The 17,172-nt window shown below is 30.4% G+C and overlaps 1 protein-coding gene across 1 annotated transcript; it reads right to left on the reverse strand.

Moving 5' to 3' along the window:
- Positions 1 to 6,866: 6,866 nt before the first annotated feature.
- LOC112775481 (uncharacterized) lies at positions 6,867 to 7,504 on the reverse strand. Its single transcript, XM_025819152.1, has 2 exons — positions 7,324 to 7,504; positions 6,867 to 7,135 (listed from the first exon to the last, which is right to left on the reverse strand). The coding sequence occupies exons 1-2, from the start codon at positions 7,502 to 7,504 to the stop codon at positions 6,867 to 6,869; spliced, it is 450 nt and encodes a 149-aa protein (XP_025674937.1).
- Between the last annotated feature and the right edge of the window lie 9,668 nt (positions 7,505 to 17,172).

Raw genomic sequence — 17,172 nt, forward strand, 5'->3', positions numbered from 1 at the left:
ATTTGTGATAAACTAATTTCTCATAAGAAGTTTGTGTATTTGTCTATGTGAATGTTAAGGAGGAATTAATGCCAATATGTTTCATTAGATTTACGCTTTTGGAAATTATTTAACATGAATATTTTTATGCTTTTTGGCTAGAGAAGGTGGTTTTTGAGTTGTCTGTGCCATTTTAGTTCATTTTTTACTGTTTATTCATGGTTTGGTTTGTTTCTTAATGATATAATAAATAATTTGTTTCTTTTTGTTGTTGTTCATTAATTTTATCTATTTTTGTTTGTTTTAACTTTTAACATGTAATTAAAGCTTAAACTTTATTTTACTCATACTTCATTTGAAACTATTGATAAGAACTAAAAACGATTTGGGTTTAATTCAATTGAATTTTGATGAATATGGAGCAAATTTATTTTTTGTTTGCAGCTTAAATATGTGATGCTTTGATGAAATAGTTTCATTATAATTTTAAAATTTGTATATTGAAAACTTTTGACACCTATGCATGCTCACTTTTGTTTAAGCTTTGTAAAATAATTACTTATCATAACCCATTATAATCCAATAAGTGAAATAATTCCAATATGATGCATTTTACTTATCATAGCACATTATAATACAATGAGCGAAATAAGAAGTAAGCATCTTCTTCAATGTGAATGCACTATATTATTGACACCGCCTCTAAAATACATTTGCTTTAATATGCCTTTGAATCATGTATACTTTTTTTTCTTTTTTTTTGTCCTTTGTGTTTCTAAAATGTTTCTCTTCTTATTTTTCTTTGTGAAGTGTCTTTTATATCCTTCACATTAATTGAAAAAGCATTTGATGAAAATTTTCTTTTTTGGAAAATAAGAACTTACATTGCAATCTTTGGTGGTATTCTTGGGTTTTTTGCAAGATCTTTACAAACTTCAAAGCTTACTTTATTGTAATAAGACATTTTCACAATCTTGATCTTTTCTCAAATTCAATCATTTGGTGAGACTACAAATTCATTAGTTTCACCACAAAAAAATTGAATTATAAATTACTCAAACTTAAAAAGAACAAATGATATTTAATTTTATAATGATTTGTATTCTGTGATTGTCCTTGAGGTAATACTATAGACAGAGACATATTTTTTAAAAATTAAAATATTTTAAAAGAAATCATTTTTTGGAGAGATTGTTCAGAAATAATACTAGTAAACTAATCAAAACTATTATATAAGTTTTTTTTATTTTTGTTAATAAATTTTTGTATATACAGTAATGTTTACAGTAGTATAATATAGATATTTGGCAAAATTCGTGTCCCTTCTAGCCTGGCACCTTCTTAATTTCTTATCTTTTTTGTTCTTTCATGATTGATTGCATTTGTATATTGATGAGTGAAAAAATGCCGGTTAAGAAATTTTGATAAAAGTAGTGTTGCAAGTACAGTCTTAACCGATGAAATTTCCACTATCAATTTAAAAGTGTGTCACAATTAAAAATAGATAACCGAGAGTAGAATCGCGGGTCATTTTTCAAAGAGTTGACACAAGATGTAAATTATTGGTCAGGATTTTTTTAAATATTTTTGAGGTTGCGAATGAAAAAATATATAACTAGAAATTAACGCAATGAGCAAATAACAAGAGATGTTATGTATTTGAAATAAAAAGCCTTGGTTAGGGGAGATAATTGAGGTTTCTATCCTTGTTGTCTTTTTCAAATATGATAGTAAAGGTTCATTGTTTCCACTTAGTTATCCTCTAACAATTGAAGGAAAGTCAAGTGGTTGTCACTAACTCTGATTCACAAGTCCTAGTCACTTCATAGGGAAGGACTAGAGTTGGTGAATATTGAGATAGCTAGCAATTCCTAATTACAGATCAACACTTGAGTATCACAACTTAAGGGATCCCAATTAATCAACCCCTAAGTTAAGTTAAGAGCTTTAAGTCATTAACATAAATGCCATTTTCAATAACATATAATGGACGTAAATAAAAGACATGATAATTATAATAAATTAATAAAATCAAAATTTGGCACTGACAATTAATTAAAAATGATCAAACAAGGAATAAAAATAAATATAGAAATAATTCAATGCATTGATTAAATTCAAGAGTGACAAGATCCAAATATGAGTGCACAATAATTAAATAAAACAGAGTAATAGGGAAATTAGAACAGAAAACTAAACAAAAAAACTAAAGTGAAAGTGAAAGTGTCCTCAATCTCAGCTCTACCCCTGGCTCTAGTATGTGTTTTCGGGCTTGAAACTGGGTCTAAATCAGCCCAGAAATCGTCCTCAACGAGTTCTGATAAGTGCAGTACGTGATGCTCTGTCACGCGTACGCATCGATGAACTTCTGCGCTGGTCACGCGTACGCGTCATTCACGCGTACACGTCGCTGTACGATGCTCTAACTCACGCACACGCATCATCCATGCGTGCGCGTCGCTCCTCGCTTCTCAGCTCCCTAATTTCTTGTGTTCCTTCCACTTTAACATGCCTCATATTCATCATTTCAGCCATTCATGCCCTGTAAACTTGAAAGCACTTCACAAACACATCACGACTTCGAATGGTAATAAAAGAGAATTAAAAATTAACAATTTTAAAGCCTAGGAAACATGTTTTCAATCATATCATAAAATTAGAAAGGAAATAAAAAACATGCAATTTACATGAATAAGTGTGAGAATAGTTAACAAAACCCACTCAATTCTGTCCAAAATATATCATAAAATAGTGATTTATCACATATGTATGATAGATTATATGACACTTACAGATATCACAGATAATTCCCCTTAATGGTTCTCATCTAGAACAATTTGATGGACTAGCTGAGGATGAGGGATTTTTTTTTGAAGATTCCAAATATGTTACTAGTTTATAAAAGCTACATCAAAGTCTCTTGAAAAAGGATAGTTGCATCAAAGCATAAAGATAGCCCTTTGGAATACAATGAGTATGCTGTTTATGATCCTAAGTAGGTGAGAATATGCTACTTGGTGGAGTCAAGTACGAGGAGAAGGGAGCTATGATGGATACCGCAGAGTGTAAAGACCAGCATTTTGTGAGGGTGAAATTAAGGCCCATGTGCTTTGGCTGAAGCTCCTTCAAGTTTAGAAAGAAGTTTGGAACTATTGGTCAGCATTGAATATTTATTCTCTTGTGTGATTGATAAAATATTTGTATTACTTTTTTTTTATTTATGTGGAATGTTCATAGAATTTAAGTGTTATAAGTATTTTTTTCTCATTTTATTTGCATCATGAAACAAACTTGTACAACAATTATTGATTAATGAAAGAAGTTATAAAAATTTCATTTTGTGAATTTGTGAATTTAATGAAATATTTTATGTTGTAGTAATTAATTTTAGTATATTTATATTATGTATAATATAAAATAAAAAATATTATAATATAACTAAAAAAATATTATTAAAGATCTTTTGTAATATTTTTTAAGTGTTAAAAAAATTTATAGTAATATTTTTTAAAGTATTACATAAAAACATTTATGGTAATATTTTTCTAAGTGTTACATAAAATATCTATTGTAACATTTTTTAAGTGTTACAAAAAATATCTATGGTAACATTTTTCTAGGTGTTACAAAATATATCTATGGTAACATTTCTTTAAGTGTTACCAAGAAAGGTTTATTATAACATTTCTCATAATATTATTATAGAAGATCTATCGTAACATTTTTACTAAATGTTATTAAATCTTTAGAAAAATATTAGTAAAACTCTTTAGTAACATTGGGTATATTTAACATTTATTAAAATGTTACTAATATACATAGATATCATTTTAATATGATTTGGTAATATTTTTTAAATGTTAGTAAAAATTAAGTATGTAGTAGTAAAAGATTATTCATTTAAAAATTAATGACAACATTTTATTATTTTATCAAAACCTTTGATGATTTTAGTATTTTTAAAAAATAGCGTCTTATAAATAGATTAAAGAATATATAAAAGGGATTCAATCAATAAAGATTATATAAAGTTTCTTTTTAAAAGTTAATCTAGTTCCATTCCTAGAAATCGTCCACACGAAATGCAGAAAACACACGGGGAAAACAATTTCAATAGTTAATTTCATCTTTAAATAATATTAAATTTATCTTTTTATTTTTTTTATAAATTTAGTTAAAATGTACTTCAAAATTTACCAATTGAAAAACGAATTTATTAAAAAAAACAAATTAATGTAAACTAACCTATTAAAAAAATTATCTATGCCAATTTATATATATTAATTTTTTTAATCACTTAATTTATCTGTCTACTAAGTAAATTAATTTTTTATAAACAAAACATACATAAATAAAATAAAATAAATAAATTAAGTACACGATTCACGAGTTTTGTCACATCAACTATAGGAAAAAAAACAAGCCGCATTCAGTGATCATATGAAAGAAAAAATTGCACACCACACAAAAACAAAGAAATCCTGAAATAAAATTTCATATATGTGAAACATGGGACAATGTAACTAATATGTGTATATCAGCTAAAAGTTTGATTGTTCTTCGTTTAGTTGTTCTTTGTGGTCGCATATTAGATAAAAGAAGGAAGGATTGCTGAAACATTGTATATGGTGATTTTGCACTTAAAGCATCCGAAAGTAGCATTGTGGTAGTTAGTGATGTAGTGAGAACCATTATTTTTCCAAAAATAAAATGATTTAATTAATATAGTTCGTTATGTGTCAATGACACTATCTATAGACCTTATAATATGCTTATTAGGATTTTACTGCACATTTTAACTCGGTTTGTAGATATTAAATGAACACATCAATGCAATTTTTATATTTGTTATTTGATTACATAATAGTACACTTATTATAAACCAAATTAGTTAGATTGGATCTAAATATATAACTGAATATCACATTGTAATTGTTGTCTGTGTGATTATAATAAAAACCATTTGTATAAATTATTTAATGATTTTTAATGTATATCAGTAATATAGTGTTACAAATTTTTATTTAAATACAAATACATAATTTTTTTACATATAAGTAAAATCCACTAATATAAACTAAAAAAAAGTTTATTTGGACTATCAAAAATAGAGGATGAAATAATATTTTACTATGTATAATGAATTTTTATGCACAAAAATTTTTTAAAGTAAAAGTAACAATTATTAATATCAATAAATATGTACCCACTAATTTTTATATTAAATCAATATTTAGCTTGCACTACGCGCGGGTTTTACACTAGTTGTAAATAATAAGAATATAGTTAGACAAAGGATTAAGTATGATTTTGGTCTCTAAAGTATAGGCCAAAATTTTTTTCGTTTCTAACCTTTTTTTGCATATAAAATAGTCCATAAAGTTTAACTTGGTTTTAAAATCGTTCTTACCTTAAACACTAAAACTATACAAAATTGGCAGCGGAAACAGAGGTTGAAGTAGATCGTGGACAATTTTTTCTTTTCTTCTTCCTTTTTTTTCTCTTTCTCCTTAGCAGGAGCAGATCAATATTCTTTCTCTTATTTTTTGGTCCAAAATGTTAATATTTAAATAAAAAGAATGATTTTAAAATTTAGTTTTAAACTTTAGAAATAGTTTTATATTAAAAAAAATTAAAAAAGAAAAATTTTTTTAGCCTATACATTAAAAACTAAAATTGTATTTACCCTTAGACAAATATATTAATGTAGCATGAATATAGTTAGAAGTTTATTTTTAATAAAAAAGAAAAAACCACTTGATATAAAACATATGAATACAAAAGTAGCATGTGAGTTTCAAATAGATAAAATACAAATAGGACATATTTTAGAGATTTGTGCATCAAATTGCTCATTAGTTCTCAATCTAAATTAGTGAAAACTTGACCCATTAATTAAATGCAAGGAATCATTATATAAAAGATTTATCTATTTTGTACTTTTAAAACGTATGTTAAGATTATAAAATTAAAATTTGTCTATTAAAAATATAAAAAATTTAAATTTTTAATATATTTATTTTATATTTATTAAATAAAAATGTTTAAAATTTTTATTAATAATAAATTTATTATGTACCTTTAAGATATATATTAACTAAACTCTTATATAAATTTTTAACTCTAAGTTAAAAATTATAAACCATCCGTATTCCTTAACTTCTTTCTTTTGACTACAGTATTTCAATTAAAATTTTATTTAAAAATTTGTTATTAATTAATAAATTGTTGCATAAATTTTTAATATTTACTTAAGTGAATTAATAAGTTAACTATTAAAAAAATTCAAATCAATTGTACTCTTTAACTTCGGTAAGTGTAACCTAATATTATATAAATTCAAAAGTTCAAGGTTGTCTCTGATTATGTTTCCTAATTAGACGTTGACAGAGAATGATAGATAATATATTAAGGAAAAATATAGATAACTAACAGCATTTTTAAACAATGTATGAATAATATGAATTAATAAGATTAAAAGAGTAAATTTAAATTAATAATATTAAATAAGAGTGTAATGTATCTTTATTTGATTGGTGGTTATTTATGTTGTTTAAAATAATTATTGTTTACCTAACACTCCCTATATATTAATCTCCATTATGATTTACTAAATGTATTTATTAAATATGAGATTAATTAAGATAATAATAATAATAATAATAATAATAATAATAATAATAATAATAATAATAATAATAATAATAATAATAATAATAATTTCCAATATACATAGTAAAAGATATTTTAAGAATAATAAAAATTTATGCATACTCTTGAAAGATCAAAATGATCCATGTCTCAAAAAATTGAAGTTGGCAAAAGTGAGTCATGAAGTTGGCTGTAATGTGTCTTGTACAAAATGCTTGAAAGACATGAGGCGGTTTTCATAAACTCCCTTCGACATTGAGTGCTCCATCAATGGACTTGTATCTGTCTGAAATCACTAACACCCCTGGTTGTGGTGTAACATGCTCCCGTAAGTACGAAAGAAAGAACGACCACGCCTCTTTTGTCTTACCCTCAACAACTGCGAATGCAACGGACAAAATGTTTGCATTGCCGTCTTGCGCTCTGACCATCAACAAAGTTTCACCGTATTTACCATATAGGTGGGTGCTATCAATTGAGATAAGTGGCTTGCATGCTTGAAGGCCTTAACACATGGTGAAAATGTCCAAAAGACCCGATGAAACATCACAGTGTCGGTGGAGACAGGCCAGGGCTGTGTTACTAGTTGCACCCAAGTACCTAAATGGGCATACATTAGTTGGCTTTTTGTACAAGACTGAATTATTTAATAGCGAATAACTAAACCGGAAATAAATCTTACCTGACAAGTACATCTGCATAGCAAATAACTAATGAGGAAGCTCGTTGTATGACTCCTCGCAATCGCCATATATTCTAGCGATGACTCTCTGTTTGCAAGCCAAATCTTTCTGTAAGACGCCTTGTAACCAAAGTGATTCTCCACACCTCCTTGTAGAACCCTGATGCTAATTGTTGGATTGGCCTTGACCATCGTGAAAATATGTTGTGCAATCACTTTCGAATCCAACCTACGATGATCTTGCCCTATCGAAGTTTGCATGCAAGTATGAGGACCAGTATATCTCATAACCTTCCACCTTTCTTGCTTTCAGCGATATGATATAAGTATGCTCCAATTACAATTGGGTCCGAACTGGATACATCGTGCATTGTACCTCCAATGGTCACTCTCTACTATCTTGTACCCTGCAGCCCTCCTGATACTGTACTACTTAACTGCCAATATGACTTCTTCCTTGTTCCCAAATTGTTGTTCAACCTCAAACTCGTTGCTTAGGCCCTCTTCATGACCTCCTTGGGTAAACGACTAATCCGAAGTCATTGCATCGAGATTCAACCTAGTGAAATGATCGGGCCAGTCATATGGTCGAGAAATGGTAGGCTGTGTCAGAGCAATCTGTGTGTCACCGTAGTAGTTCATCTCCTCTTTCTCGTCACCATCATCAGGAGTTTTGGGTGGTTCTTCATCAGCATCATCTCCATCATCGGGGTTGACTTCATACTGCTCCATCATCGGATCTTTGATAGCAGAACCATCATGACTTTCAAGACCGTCATCCATTAAGTCAACGTTACGAACTTCAACATTAGAACCCTCCTGACTACCCTCAGGTGGCATATTAAGATCCACCATCGTCCTTTTGATATTTCGTCTAACAACTCCACTCGTCGAACTATCATCGACAGTATCTGCAAATGATCCTCGGCCACCAAAGTTAACAAGAAACATGTATAATTCCAACAGATGAATATTGGTCCATCGGTTGTGGCACGACCTTATAAGCCGTACATCCTCGTCGTTGCGCAACCGGTACCTAATTCAAAACAATAGAAATACCGCTCATAACGATGGTCTGATAAATATACTAGTAACAGAGGCAAAGACAACACAATTGTAATATACCTTTTATAAAACAAATTGCCATCTAACTCGGTCAGATATCTGTAGTATTTTTTTACCCTTTTAGATTTCTGCTGTCCGAGGGCATGCAATATCATATTCTTCAAAGCTGTTAAACTATTGACTTCCGGTGTCATATACGTAATTATCGGTTGGCCTGATCTAAAGACAATTGAACCTTTTTCATCATACACTATTTCACTATCATAATAAATGGATAACAATGAATTTTCTGACATCGTACCGACAATGTTAACAGTGAAAAAGAAAGTAATTAGAGAAATTGTGACTGCTTGATCTCCTCTAATAGGCTTGCTTTTATCTCCAAACTCATCATAAAGTTCGCCGGAGGCGGGAGAGAGAGGCGAACTCTATATAAATTATAGAGTTTGCTAGAGAGAATAGCGAACTTGCTCTTAGTTCCAAAAAAATGATATCCTTAAAAATAAACCTAAAAAATCTTTTCTGCAAAAATAACTAATTATTTTATTTTATAAACGAAAAAAATCTATATTTCCTACTTCGTAGGTATAAAATAGTAAAATACAAATCCAAGGGTAGATGGAAGAACATCTGCGGAAGATGAATGGCATTATGGCAATATGGCATTATAATCACGGGGAAACACGTCAAAAAAAAATTAACTTATTATAGTGTATTTGGTTTGTCTTTTTAATTTTTTATTTGTTCTATTTTTATGAATTTGTAAAAAATAAAAGAACAAAAATTTTACTACTATTTTTACTAAAAACAAAACACAAAATAAAGACGGAAAATTAAAAGATAAACCACAGAGGCACAGGCATTTATTTGTCTTAATGTTTTTTTTTTTTTCTAAAAGTGTGTTAAATATATTTTTTATGTTTATAGAATTAACTTGAATTAAAGTATATGATGATACATTGATGATATACTATTATAAAAGTACGTTAGCTACCACATGTCACGTGCGAGTGACATGTGAACATGGAGAGAAAGAAACCTATATTTCAATGTTGAGACTAAGTTTGACTTCATGGAATCTTGTGGTGTTATGTATGATAGGATCCCAAGTTGAGAAATGCTTTGTTTTTCAAAATTCTTTTAAAATAACTAAATAAATATAAGAGTTTTCTTCATTTTTTAAAGATTTTAAGACATGTATATTTTCTTTTTTACTTTTAATATATAAATAAAACTTTTGTATCATTAACAATGTATAAAGATTACGTTCCAACATTCATAAAGAATAAATTAACAGATAAGTAGGATTGGTTGGTTTTTATTTTCATTTGCTGCTTTTTATTTTTTTATTTTTATTTTTTAGAATTTTGTAAAAGAAATTGAAAATAGTAAAATTAAGATTTTGTAATTTTCACTGTTTAATTTTAGTTTTTTTTAACAAAATTTTGTAAAAGAAAAAATATTAAAAAGAAAAATAGAAATCAATCATATCCTAATATTGGACAAAATAATGGTCAAGGTGGAGACAAGAATTTAATTAAAATAACAAAACAAAAGGCTCATTAACTTGCCGTTAAAAACCTAAGGGACGTGACAAGATTTTACCAGAAAATGTGTATCTCCCATGAATCTTTGCTGCACGTAAAATCTGATGTTACATAATACTACATCATTTCATAATTTTGTCTTCTTGTTGATGAAATGAAAAAGAATATATAAATAAAAACGTTTGGAATTGCCAGTTGGAAAGTAAATCACAAGTATCTGTTGTTTTGGCTTTGTAGTGGTAGGTGCAAAACACGGTTTGAGACTTTGAGTTGCAAAGGACATTCCCATTAGAAAAATCAAAATGACATTCCCTATTTTCCTTTTCCTTACAGATAATAGAATAAAGGATTATTTTAATTTTTAAATGATATATAAGTACGAGTAAATAGTTATTTTATCACTTGAAAGTTTTTTATTTGACAAAACGGATTTTAATTTTTATTTTTTACAAAATAAACTTTTAAATATTAGTTCTATTTTAACAAAATGACCAAAATGTCTAGAATGATAAATTAATAATTAGTTTATTTTATTAAATAAAACTGATATTTAGAATTTTATTTTATCAAAAACAAAAATTAACGTACATTTTATCAAAGTCAAAATTTTTTGAATGTCATACATAACTATTTACTCTATATAATAGACATAAACAATGACTGTGTATATGGCTTAAACAAGATTTCAAATTTTATAAATAATTATTTTCATTAAAGAATTCGTATATATCACAATCAGATGTACGATTTAGGTCAAGTTTTAAGATGTATTGTATTTTTAATAAAGAGTAAATATTATTTATTTTATAATAACAAAAAAATCATAACATATTTTTTACATATTTAATTAAAATCTTTACTTTTTGTATAATTTTGTTTTTTACCAAATAAATTTCCAAAATAGATAATGGACATAAGGTCACTAGTGACGAAAATATCTGGTCCCTCAAAGCACTAAGGTAAGTTGGTTCACACTTCACATCATCAAAACTCATATAAAGATTGACCCAAAACTCACAGAGCATTAATGTTTCAGCACTATTATAGCATTAATGTTCACACTTCGTTTATGATATCATTTTAATAAAATTAGTATATCATTAATACTCCACATCCATACAAAAAATACATTCAAGTTATTCAAGTATTTTTTGTTAGACGCGTCTCCCTCACTCCTTACTCGTTTGTGATACACGCGCTATATATTAACGTAAATCTTCTTTCCTACAACCTAAACCTTCTGCTCAACATAAACTTTCTGCTGCTCTCCTAGTTCTTATCTGCTCGCATTCTTCTTTATTGATTTGCATTGCATTCAACATAATAAGCTTCGTCGTTCTTCTCTACTCGCATCCATCTTCTTCGATCTGTTTACGTTGCATTTATCTTCTTTCCATTCTTCTTCGTTTTTTTCTTCGATATGCACATAGCATTTATCTTCTGAATCAAAATAATGAATAATTCAACTTCAAATCAATTTAATGAAAGTAATTTGGATTATTCTTCTGAAACGAATCAAGCAGACGAGGTTTGGATTGATTTTTGAATCGAATTGAAATGGAATGCAATTGCTAAATTGAATTGAATTGAATTGAATGGACGCAGGTGTTTTGAATTGAATTGAATTGATAATCTCTAAATTGTAAACATAGGTGTTTTGAATTTGATTTTATATAATGGATAATATTCCGTTTATTTAATACTATACAATTGTTTCACCATAATAACGTGTTCGGTTCATTATGCAGAAAGCTGTTTAAATTTGAAACTAACAAGGAAGCTGGAATTAGACCAAGCAAAACTTACCAATTATTCGTAGCAGCAACCGGCAGTCATCGGGAACTAAGTTTTATAAAAAAAAAGAATGTGCAGAATTACATCACAAGGGAAGTACGAAATGTTTCCAAACAAGATGATGCCAAATAATTTGGGAAGTACCTATTAAGAATGAAAGAGAAGAACCAAAATTTATTTTTCGAGCTCAACCTCAAAAGCGATCACTCCATCAAAAATGTATTATGGACTAACACAAGAAGCAAGGCTGCATGCAAGTATTTTTAGAGACGTGGTTTCATTCGACACCACCTACAACACAAACAGGTATTCGGTTCACCCAAATTAAGACTTTACGTTCACCGAATCTACACATTTCGGTTCATAACTTTGTGGGAGTGTCCATGTATGCAGGTACAATCTGATTTTTAGTTCTTTTGTGGGCATGAATCACCATGGTCATTCAACACTTCTCGGATGCGTCCTGATGAAAAACGAGAACATCCAATCATTCAAATGGCTATTCAAGTGTTAGCTTCGTTGCATGGGAGGGAAGGCACCAAAAGGCATTCTTACTGACCAATGTGTATCGATACAAAGGGCCATCGAGATGTGCATGCCAACAACAATTCATCGATGGTGCATCTGAAAAATTCATAGTAAGTGGAAAATTTTTTAGCAAGTCCCAGTCTCTGATTCACATTGATTTGTTTTCGATTAGGGAAAAATTCATTTGTACATTTTGCTAATATACGATTTATTTTCTCTTTTGAAGTTGAACCTTTTAGACGGTGGATCAACAATTCAGTCAAGCTCCAGCCTTTACAAGGATATGAATTATCCCGGAGAGGATTATAAGAGTTTCAATTTTTATTAACATAAATTTCCATTCATGTATGAGAAAATTTTGGTTCATTGAAGTTATAGGAGGGTTAATTTTTTACTGATGTTAGTCTTTATTGAATAGTCACTTTTTGGTATTTGATATTAGCTTTCTGAAATTCTTTATTGAATAGTCACTTTTTTGTTTATTGAATAGTCAATTTATTCTGTTATGTTAAAGAGTTCAGGTGTTTCTGAAAATGAATACTGATAGCAACATTTTTTTAAAATTATCTCTCTGTTAAATTGATATATGCACTTTTTGGTTAACTGAGAGTATTAATTTCGGTTCCCTTGTGTTTTTGGGGCTCTTAATGTTTGATAAATATCCTAATTCCATTCACTGTAAACCTGGAACAAAACAGCAGCCAGACAGTTCCAACAGATATATACATTAAGATCTCAGACCAATAGAACAAGGACTAATCCATCTTGAATTAGATATATACATTAAAATTAGATTTCCAATAACATTTACATTAATATTCACATATATAAATTGAAAGAAGCAGTGTTTGCTTTTTTAAACAAGTTAAACAAAATAGTGTTAATTACAACCAGTCAAACAAAGTATATCCTATTTACTATCTATATCCCCAGATGTGAATTTACAATAAGGACTGGAGAGGGTAGCAGATGGCTTTGGGAGTCTTATTTCTTTAGATGTCTGAATCACTTGGTCTCTGATTTTGTTCTGTTTGTGCAACATAATATTTGGACCATATTCGAGCAAGAAGGCATCAATCTCTTCCTAAATTTCAATTGAAAGGAATTAGTTACATAAGAAATGAATCCAACTGAAATAAGAAATGAAAGAATTTTATTAATTTAGAAACTACTTAGTTGTTTCCAACTTTTATATTGATACCTCTTCCCTTTTTTTATCTTTCAAGGATAAATTATTTCAAGTCATTTCATGACGTATATTGCGCAATCATAGTTAAGCAAGAATTAAGTAAAATATGATTGATAGTATACAAAATCAAACATTAAAAATAGCACTATAGCAAAGAAATATTTTTACCTTGTATATTGACCATTCAGCCTCATATACTCTGCTTCTTCTCCCTCTCCGTCCTCAATTCAGGGTTCTACCCCAGTGTAAACCCTCATTTGGGAGATTATTAATCCCTGAAAAGGAATAGAAAAAAGTGAATGAAAATCACCAACTACAATGAACCGAACTCTGTTCATGTTCTGGATAAAATGTGATAAACATTAAATCAGCAAGAGAAACATTTTGTGTATGCAAAAGAACCCAAGTGAATACATAAGGATGAAATGAATGTAACTCAGCAACAACAATGAACCAAACTATGTTCATATTCTGAATAAAACATGATAAACATTCAATCAGCAAGGGAAATATTTGTGCATGTAAAAAAACTCAACTGAACACTTAAGGATGAACTGAATATAAATCACCAACTCTAACGACCAAATTCTACTCATGTTTGAATAATTTACAAGAAAATATGTATGATTTAAATAACTTACAACAAATTTGTTCAGCTTAATTTTCAAGTAAGGTATTTCATCTTTCTTCTTGTTCACAAGGTCAAGCACATAGAATGCCTTTTTTTGGACATCGACAATCCACAACCACTAGTGTCATTCATTGCAAATCAGCACAAATAGCTGAACTTTGGGAAAATGATAAAATATTTCAATCCAAACGATAGCAAACAAGAGAATTATGAAAGAAGTTTTAGAAATCACAACTTACAAATGCTTGCAATGCGAGGTTTCTTTTGTCAAGAAAACGGCGGTAGTGGGCATACTGATCGACATCCATGCAGTAGGCCTTGTTGGTCTTTGGATCAATGTAATTCTCGCTATGGTTTCTGGTGCACAAAATTGTTATCCTTTGGCATGGCTCCAAAAACTTGGTGCACAATACCATGATTCACACGTCTCTTCACAACTTCGCACAGCTGACCAGCAAGGGCACTGGGTCGTCCAAGTAATACCTTACGTGAGTAAGGGTCGATCCCACCGAGATTGTCGGCTTGAAGCAAGCTATAGTCATCTTGTAAATCTCAGTCAGGTGGATTCAAATGGTTATGGAGTTTTGATAATTAAAAGATAAATGAACATAAAATAAAGATAGAGATATTTATGTAATTCATTGGTGGGAATTTCAGATAAGCGTATGGAGATGCGTTATTCCTTCTGAATCTCTGCTTTCCTACTGTCTTTATTCAATCATTCATATTCATTTCCATGGCAAGCTGTATGTTGGGGATCACCGTTGTCAATGGCTACCTCCCGTCCTCTCAGTGAAAATGGTCCTCTACGGTTTCTATACGGCTAATCAACTGTCAGATTTCTCGTCTCAGATGAAAAATACCAGGCACAGCTATCGCATGGCTAATCAGCTGTTGGTTCTCGATCATGTTAGAATAAGATCCAATGATCCTTTTGTGTCTGTCACTATGCCCCACAGTCGCGAGTTTGAAGCTCGTCACAATCATCCCTTCCCAGATCCTACTCAAAATACCACAGACAAGGTTTAGACTTTTCGAATCTCAGGAATGCTGCCAATTGATTCTAGCCTATACCACGAAGATTCTAATCTCGGATTCAGATTCCCCATTGTCAGAGGAGAGTCTATGTGAATCATTGATTAGAAACCCAAGAGATACACACTCTAGCTTTTGCAGGTATAACGAAAGTGGTTGTCAGGCACGCGTTCATAAATTGAGAATGGTGATGAGTGTCACGGATCATCACATTCATCATGTTGAAGTGCGAATGAACATCTTAGAATAAGAATAAGCTTGAATTGAATAGAAGAACAATAATACTTTCCATTAATACTCGAGAAACAACAAAGCTCCACACCTTAATCTATGGTGTGTAGAAACTCCACCGTTGAAAATACATAAGTGATGAAGGCCCAGACATGGCCGAATGGCCAGCCTCCCAAAGTGATCAAAAGATCAAAAGATGATCAAAAGGTCCAAATATGTTCCAAAAGATCCATCTATCCCAGTACAATAGTAAAAAGTTCTATTTATACTAAACTAGTTACTAGGGTTACATGAATAAGTAAATGATGCAGAAATCCACTTCCGGACCCACTTGGTGTGTGCTTGGGCTGAGCATTGAAGCTTTCATGTGTAGAGACTTTTCTTGGAGTTAAACACCAGTTTTTATGCCAGTTTGGGCATTTAACTACAGCTTCTATCCTGTTTCTGGCGTTTGACGCCAGAATAGGGCAGGAAGTTGGCGTTTGAACGCCAGTTTGCGTCGTCAAAACTCGAGCAAAGTATAAACTATTATATATTTCCGGAAAGCCCAGGATGTCTACTTTCCAACGTAATTAAAAGCACGCCATTTGGGTTTCTGTAGCTCCAAAAAATCTATTTCGAGTGCAGGGAAGTCAGAATCCAACAACATCAGCAGTCCTTTTTCAGCTTCTGAATCAGATTTTTGCTCAGGTCCCTCAATTTGAGCCAGAAAATACCTGAAATCACAGAAAAACATACAAACTCATAGTAAAGTCCAAAAATGTAAATTTTTCTTAAAAACTAATAAAAATATACTAAAAGGTAGCTAGATCCTACTAAAAACTACCTAAAAATAATGCAAAAAAGCGTATAAATTATCCACTCATCAGTTTCCCAACATAAATATCTATAAAATGAACATCAGTCAAATCATAAATGAACCGAATTATTTATCAAAACCAGTAAATTACTTAGAGAATAAAAAATTTGGCTTACCACAATATCCGTTAGCACACAGTGTATTTCTTCCTGAAACCGGGGACATTTTATGTTGTTGAGAATAATGCAATGTGGATTGACCACCTACAGGAAAAAAATTTATAAGATATATGGTATAAGAGTCTTTAGAAAAATCATTAATGTTAACGTAATAGGCAAAGAATTTACTGTGTTTTCCACATGTTGTTTGGGCATTAGAGACAAGAAATGATGTCGAAGCCCCTCGAAATTCACTTCATGGTTCAAGATGAATGTGGAGTCATATTCGTTGGTACTATCTTTGATTTTTTTCACATGTGTTATCCAATGATAACACTTTTCCATCAACTCTTCCGTGATTTCTTTCTCTTTTTCTGGAGTTTTGTACACTTGAGCAGCTGTGAAGCTCGGCTCGGCACTTGTTGCATCAACAAATTTCAATGCCACCACCACCCTAGCATCTATCACCACTTTTGCCAGGATTTCAAGCTGTGTCACCATTGGCTGAGAGGTCGGGAAGTTGGTTGAGATGTCGGAGGACTTATGCCAAGGTCGAATGAAGGTGCATCATGTTCTCACAAAGAAGGACGAGCAGCACTGCAAGACGACATAGTAAAGTTTTAGGCAATAATGAAAAAGCAATATCATATAATACGAAAGCTAATAAAAAAATGATATTAATTAAAACTTACACATTCAACGGAGGTTCTGGCTCCGTCTTCCTTGGGGAAGATCCCTCGCCGGCCTGGTTTTTGAGTTCCGGAGGGCAGCTATAACAAATAGAAGAGAGTAATTGATTTCTGGATTCAACTGAACCACAATTAAATCATGTAATGAACTGAAATTATCCAAATTTGAATAAGCAGAAAACTTACAAATCAGG

The sequence above is a fragment of the Arachis hypogaea genome, chromosome 1 (assembly GCF_003086295.3).
Source record: "Arachis hypogaea cultivar Tifrunner chromosome 1, arahy.Tifrunner.gnm2.J5K5, whole genome shotgun sequence".
In the NCBI taxonomy this organism is placed as follows: Eukaryota; Viridiplantae; Streptophyta; class Magnoliopsida; order Fabales; family Fabaceae; genus Arachis; species Arachis hypogaea.

What these genes read in the sequence shown, in the direction of transcription:
- LOC112775481 (XM_025819152.1), bottom strand. Translation starts at nt 7,504, where the DNA reads ATGGTCAAGGCCAATCCAACAATTAGCATCAGGGTTCTACAAGGAGGT. An exon ending in TAGTTATTTGCTATGCAGAT is followed by an intron (nt 7,136 to 7,323) that starts GTACTTGTCAGG and finishes CCATGTGTTAAG; the next exon opens with GCCTTCAAGCATGCAAGCCA.